At 42.0% G+C, this 7,629-nt stretch overlaps 1 protein-coding gene across 1 annotated transcript in view; it reads left to right on the forward strand.

Annotated features, from left to right (window-relative positions):
* The window catches only part of LOC103736728 (sulfotransferase 6B1-like), a 22,066-nt gene that overhangs the window by 9,391 nt on the left and 5,046 nt on the right, over positions 1–7,629 (forward strand). Inside the window, exons 4-5 of the mRNA XM_008836258.1 lie at positions 5,137–5,231; positions 5,372–5,558. Of these exons, the coding sequence (XP_008834480.1) occupies positions 5,137–5,231; positions 5,372–5,558 (282 nt within the window). The remainder of the gene's footprint in view (positions 1–5,136; positions 5,232–5,371; positions 5,559–7,629) is intronic.

Below are 7,629 nucleotides of genomic sequence, written 5' to 3' on the forward strand. Positions count from 1 at the left end.
CGGGGCCACTGTATGAATTCTTAGGTTTGTTTTTGTTTTGGGTTTTTGTTGTTGTTGTAGAGTTACCTTTTTTTTTTAGACAGGATCTCACTATGTAGACCAGGCTGGCCTGACCTGAACTTACTGCATAGATCAGGTTGGACTCAAACTCATAGAGATCTGCCTTCTCTGACTTTTCAGGGCTGGGATTAAGGTGTGTGCCACTATGTCCAGCTGATTTTTTTACAGATGTTTACAGAGTTACAGATGGTTGTTGGCTGCCATGTGGGTGCTGGGAACTGAACCAGGGTCCTCTACAAGAGCAGCCAGTGTTCTTACTCACTGGCTGAGCCATCTCTCCAGCCTGGAGTTCGACTACTTTTGTCAAGGAGAATGATATAGTGGAAGAGGAGATGGCATCAGTGGAAAGCCTGGCATCAGTTCTTGTGTCTTCATCATTCCCTGAGAGACTTTGCACAAGTTACACAAAGTTTTAGAGATATAGACTTCAAATACAAAAGAAGGCTGAACTGGCAAAAAGACATACTTTATAGAATCATTTAGAGTTTCAAAATAAATGATGGTTGTGAAAGGCTATAGAAATCTACTTGGTAATTCTACGAGACACAGAAGAATTTTAAAAAGCTTCATATCAAGGCAGGTGTATAGAAGAAGGTTTTTTATAATGAAGGCACTATGATATACTAGACCAATGCCCATGAACACACATAGATCCCAGTTACATAGTGACAGAACACAGAAAGAGCTATAGCCAAACATTTATGTAACCGTCTCATCCGCTTTCCAGATAATCGCATTTCAAGTTAAACAATAAGTATAAATTATTCTCTGGTAAACATCATACCAGATTACTATCTCAGTGAAACTAATGTCTTTATACTGAACTCTTTTTTACCCCTGGAGTTCCTCTCCAGTCTTATATCAGTGTCCCATGTTTCCTAAGCTACTTCATTCCAGGGAGTATTACTTTTTTATACAATTATATTTTCAGAGAGCTTTCTAGAGACTAGAAACTAAGACATATATGATAATTGGTGTCAGACAGAAAGTTTGGAAGATCTGACACAGCTGGTGTGCAGAATAGAACACATTAATGTGATGTAAGTAGGTGGGTAGCGAGCCTTGGAGTGACAGCTTGGAAAATCCTATTGACAGTGTCTAAATACAGGGCTGTATAAAGTTCTCCTTCTCCTCCTTCTCTCCCCCCCCCTTCTCCTCTTCTTCCTTTTCCTCTTTGTTGGTAAGATGGAGGTGTTTCACAAACTTGTGACCAGCTGTCAGGGCCTTCAGTGATTTTGATGGAGAGACCAGGTTGATTTATGACTGAGATCAGGAGGAAAAAGTGGTATATTCCAAAGACATAAGTTTCAACCAAACCTGAGTTCTATAGGAAGAGGGGAGTTCTGGAAGTTTCTAGGAAGCAAAATTTTTGACTCAATTCTCAGACTCTTAGAAACATGGATTGAGTGAGAGTGAGCCTACTCTGTTCAGGAACACCCAGGAAGAAGGGTTTTGGATGGTAGGTGAGGGAAATCCAGGAATACAGTAAACCCAAGAAAAAGCTAATAAGGGCTGGGAGAGGGCTGGATGGTTCTGTAAAGACAGAAGGATATGTCGAAAAACACTTCCTGTCAGAGGAGGATTTAAACCTTATTTTAAAAGTTATATTTTCTTTACAGCTAAGGTCTACTAATGACCTGGAAAATTGAGGACTCTCATTTAAAAACTGATCCAAATTGCCCTTACAATCTGTAACCAGCTTAAGAATATCACTGAACACAGTAGTAATACACTTTCCTGTGTTGGCCAAGCAGGTATGAGCAGCAATCCCAGTCCCCAGCCAGACTCAGTCCTTTTGGGACAAGCTGGATCATACATGAATTTGTGAAACACAGAACAGCTGGCTCTCAAATTACGATCAGACCAAGCTCCAAAACTCACTCAATCGTGCGTGCATTTTGTGGCATGTGGCAATATAGCGACTGAAAAACCACAATGGCCAAGGTAGATTACTTTTAAGCAGGGGCCTCGACTCTGGGTCTCTGCACCTACGCAGATCCCTGGCCTGAGATGGGCTTCCCCGGTTGTTCAAGGCTCCCCACAGCATCTGTAGCTCTGGGCAATGACATGATGTAGGGCCTGGGTTGTGGCTCCTGGTGGGAAGCAGAGGCTGTTGTAGACTGGTTTTCTGGAGTCCTGCTGATGTGAAGATAGTGGTTAGTCTCCTAAACCTGTGTAAGAGAAAACCAGTCTTTTTCCTACAAGTATTTGTATCTGGGAAAAGGTTGGCTATTCTTCGAAAATCCTTTATTGCTGGTGTGGTAATTTGGGCAATTTTAAGATAAGGTATTGGGTAAGTCACTGAAACAGCCTGAAGTGCTGATAAGGAAGCCTTGGTTTGCAGGCAGCTCTAGAGTTCACTATCTATGCTTATGCCCTGGGGTAAAAGGCTGGTCTGTGACGCTGTCATACTAGTCCTGGAAAGTCCTCATTTAAAAAAGACACAACGAAGCTGGGCGTGGTGGAATACGCCTTTAATCCCAGCTCTCGGGAGGCAGAGGCAAGCAGATCTCTGGGAGTTCAAGGCCAGCCTGGTCTACATAGTGAGTTCCAGGACAGCTGGGGCTACAGGGAGACCCTGACTCAGAAAAGACCGAAGAAAAAAAAGACATGAAATATGTCAGACTCAGAAAGGAAAATATCGAATGTTTTCTCTCATATGCAGAATCTAGGGTGTGTGTGTGTGTGTGATGTGAAGGAGGGAGCTACGAGAAGCAAGAAGAGGTGGGGGGGGACTTGAGGAGTGGATGGATGGAATATGGAATACGTGTGACATGAAAACAGAAGGAGAAACTATTTGAAGGAGGAAAGGAACCAGCAAGAGAGAGAGAGGAGACAGAGGAGGGCAGTGTGTGTGTGTGTGTGTGTGTGTGTGTGTGTGTATAAGAACTAAGTCTAATGATGTACATATCTGAAACGTCATGATGAAACTCATTATTTTGTATGCCAATGAAAAGAATTAGTTAAAAAGGAGAAATGGATATGCATGGGATTATTCATTTGCCTTCTGTCTCATCAGAATCTGGCCATGAGAATTGCAGTTAATTTAGAGTTAATTATATTTTGAATTATTCAAAGCTTTCCTGTGCACAATATCAGGCTGATGTGCATAGCTCCATACAAGCTTGTTTTGTGAAGCAGGAGTGAACAGAGCTCCAGGAGCTCATCACTGGAGCAGATCTTTCACACAGGGCACAAGCTAGAGTTGGGGTTTTGGATGACAGTAACGCCTAGACCCAGGCATTTGCGTCATTTCAAATCACAGTGCTTATGTATCAGGAAAGATGGTTGATGTCATGACATGGCAAGAGTGACCTCTTTCCGTGGCTGGGAGATGGCTCAGTAATTAAGAGTTCTTGCTGCTCTTCCAGAGGACCTGGGTTCGATTCCCAGCACCCACATTGGGCAGGTCACAGCTCCCTGTAACTCCAGCCTCAAGGGATCTAGTGCCTGCTTCTGGTCTCTACAGGGATACACACACACACACACACACACACACACACACACACACACACAGGTTTTAAAAATAAACAGGGTAACCTTGTATTTGTAATCACCATTGCTTAAAGAGGTTATTTTGCATAATATTTATTTTGAAGAAGAGATTTATTTATATTTATTCTATGTGTATATTTTATGTATATGAGTATTTGCCTGTATGTATGTATGTGTGTGTGTATGTATGTATGTATGCACACCATATGCATGCAGAGGCCAGAAGAGGGCGTCAGATCCTTCTGGATCTGGAGTTACAGGCAGTTTTCAGTTGCCTGAAGTGGTTGTTGGGAATCGAAGCCGGGTCCTCCACAAGAGCAGCAGCTGCTCTTAATCGCTGAGCCATCCCCTGGCCCCCTAATATTTTTCTTTCAATCTGTGGGAAATTTTCAAGGCTATCATTTGATAGCAATGAAAATGAGACAATCATAGCCGCAGAGGGATTCCCCAAGATGGTATTGTTGAGCTAAGACAATTTAATAAACTCTCTAAGATTTAACATATTTTATTTAGGAGGTTAATTTTTAGCTGATACATGAAATCATAAACACTGTAAGAGTTTTAAAAACTGGGTATGGTGATTCATGCCTGTGATCTTAGCACTTGGGAGGCTGAGGCAGGAGGATTGCCAGGAGTTTGAGGCCAACTTGGACAATGCAGTGAGTTCCTGGCTCAAACAAAAAGTCGATAAACTTTTATAATAAAAACTATGAAAGTATTTAATTTTGCAGGAAGAAAGTCCTTAATCTTGTTTTGTTTTGAGTCAGGGTCTCCCTGTAGCCCTAGCTGGCCTGGAACTCACTATGGAGACCAGGCTGGCCTCAGTCTCACAGAGACCTGCCTGCCCCTGCCTCCCGCCTGCTGGGATTAAAGGCGTGCTCAGCTTGTACATCCTTACAGGAGTTTCAAAAAGTGGTCAGATCATAATTATTGGGAAAACATGTTTTGTTTTTGTAGTTACTTTTCCTGGTGATAAAAAAAAATATTTACTAGAAACAAAAAAAGAAAGTTTATCAACAGGCTAACTAAAAGATATGACCTGGGGCTGGAGAGATGGTTCAGTAGTTAAGAATACTGGCTGCTCTTGCAGAGGACCTGGGTTCAGTTCCCAGCACCCACATGATGGCTAACAACCATCTGTAACCCCAGTTCCAGGGGATTCTGACGCCCTCTTCTGGCCTCCACAGGCACTGCATGTCGTGGGCACACTTATATATAGGCAGGCAAAACACTCATACACATAAAATAAAAATAAATAAATAAAAACTTCGGTTCTGACGCCCTCTTCTGGCCTCCACAGGCACTGCATGTCATGGGCACACATATACAGGCAGGCAAAACACTCATACACATAAAATAAAAATAAATAAATAAAAACTTTAAGAAAAGACATGGCCATTCTGTGTCTTACCACAACATTGTTCCTGGTTGAAACAATAGTGAATTAACTCTTCCAAGGAAAACTCTCACCCTAGTCTGTAATAACCATGTGCCTCAGTCTGACTGCTTTGCCGTTGTGGGAAGAATTCAGCTATGTGAAGCCATTTTTAACGGTAACAGGACAATGTACTTCTCTTCCAGTTGTGTATGGCTCCTGGTTTGATCACGTTTTGGGCTGGGAAGAACACAAAAATGATAAGAATATCCTATTCATATTCTATGAAGAGATGAAGAAGGTAAGTCCTCCAGTTCGACAGCCTAATCCAAAATCAAACAAAGTTAAAACTTAGTTTGGATGAATTTTGCTTTTAGATTTCAAGGAATGAATTTCATGTTTGGCTGAGAGGCCTACTTACTTAATTTCCTTATCACTCAGGAGTTTGCTAAAAGCCTAAAGAAAATAACTACTTTTCTTGACATCAACGTGAGTGACAGCGAAATGAGTAAGATTGCTCAGAAGACATCGTTCAGCACTATGAAAAATAACGCAGTCAAAGAAAACTGTGACCCTAACCACATCATCTGTGCCCTCACATCTGACAGGAACCTGGTATTTAGAAAAGGTAAGTAGGAGGGCGCTGGGCTGCTGTGTGGGGGCTTCCCTTTGGAAGTGCAGTTGGCCTCTGCCCCCATTTGTAGATTCCTCACGTGGAATTCAACCATGAAGATTGAAAATTCTTGAAAACGTAATTATGACTATATGGACCATGCTCAGACTTTTGTTTTCATGGTTCACTGAACAATAGCACGTAACTACTAATACGTGGCATTGAGGTTGTATTGTAAGTAACCTAGAAATAGTTTGCAGTCGTGGGAAGATGTGCATGGTTTACATGTAGGCTTTATATGAATGTAGGTTAGATGCTATCTTATATAAGCCATGTACATCTCAGAATTTTGGTGCTTTATGGAATCCCGGAGTCCATCTCCCATATAGACTGAGGGACAGCTGCAGTTCCACATGAATCCCTCATTTGATCTTCGGTACCCCACATCTTGCATGATGGACTGCACAGTATCACCCCTCAGTGAATGTTTATTAAATGAAATTATTGAATTGCATTCTTTCCAGAGTGGAAATTTCCATGCCCAGTTAGGAGCCAATTGTGAGATAGGCACAGGAGTGAAAGAGATGGAAATATGAAGCTATTTGAAGACTGTGCCAGTTCTATAGACTAGGGCCTTTGCTAACAATCTGCCTTGCCATACACAAATAAGTCCACAGTCAATCAAAGGCATAGTTCTCTTTCCTCGTTGAAACATGGTAGAGAACTGTATATACAACCTGTGCTACTTGGGCTTTTCATCACTCTAACAAATACCCAACAGAAAAAAAGTAAAGATGGAAAGATTCATTTTTACCTCATGGTTTTGGGGGTTTCAGTCTGTGGCTGACTGGTTCCATGACTTTTGGTCCATGACAAGGCAGAATGATCATGGAGGAGGGCCATGGTAAAGAAAAGCTGTTTACTTCATGACTGCCAGGAAACAGAGAGAAAATTAACAGGAATGGCTCAGGGATCAGATATAAAACCCCAAGGACATGTTTGGCGACCCACTTCCTCCAGCCAGGCTCTACCTCCTAAGGGTTCCAGCACTGCTACAACAGCTGCATGGGCTGGTAACCAAGCCTTAGAGCCGTGTGCCTCTGAGGAGGACATTTCATACCCAAACCATAGCACCCCAATGAGTGAGGAAGATGTGTTTCCTACACACACCAGCCAGAAAACACACCCTTTGAAGTAAGGGGGAAGTGGACAAAGAAGCCCAGACAGTTATCTAAGGATGTTTATATACATGGGAACACAAGAAGAGGTATTGAATCTTCCCCACTAATTCTTCAAGTTTAACTTAGAAGCAAGCGGGGAACATCTGGTCATAGAATTGTTTTTGAAGTGTGTGCAGATGTAGGGGAGATGGTTTACAATGTACAAGGTACTATATGTATGTATCCCAGTTTCTTACTAGAAAACAAATGTTTAATTGGCCTTCTTTGGCCCAAATGAATTCTCTCCAAAAGCAAGTATTTGTCAACTCATGTAAAACAGACACTGTCTTGACCTTGCAAATTATTTTTCTATTGTAGTTTAGTCTTTATTTACTTAGAATTGCAAAGCTAGGGCTAAGAAGATGGCAAATGTTCAATTCAGTAAATATTAATAAGCTATTAATGTTAGGAATTAATATGCAAATATTGAATAAAACACAGTCCCTTCCTTCAGAAGATCATAATCTAGACAGAAATGCAAGATGCTCATGACCGTACTGACATCAGGAGCAAATGTGACTAGGAATGTGGGCAAAATTGGGGAAGGATCTTATTTCTGTACTAAAGGAAGATCAGGAGCTCACAGTGGACCCGGGGCAGAATGCAGGAGGAAGAATTATGAAAGTGATGAGAAAGGAACGAATTCCATTGAGTCAAGGCCAGGAAGAAAGGTCATAACCACGACTGAATCACAGCTACTCTAGACTGAAAGAAAAGTCCCTTGGGCTAGAGTGATGTATGCATAAAGAGTGATGTGTGCATAAAGCAGGAAGGTAAGGAAATACCAGTGCCAGAGAGAAAAGGCTTGGATTGACTTCATGGAAAGTCCTCTCCTCCCCTCCCCTCCCCTCCCTCCCCTCCTTCAC

The sequence above is a fragment of the Nannospalax galili genome, unplaced genomic scaffold (genome assembly GCF_000622305.1).
Source record: "Nannospalax galili isolate Female #2095 unplaced genomic scaffold, S.galili_v1.0 scaffold917, whole genome shotgun sequence".
Taxonomy (NCBI): domain Eukaryota; kingdom Metazoa; phylum Chordata; class Mammalia; order Rodentia; family Spalacidae; genus Nannospalax; species Nannospalax galili.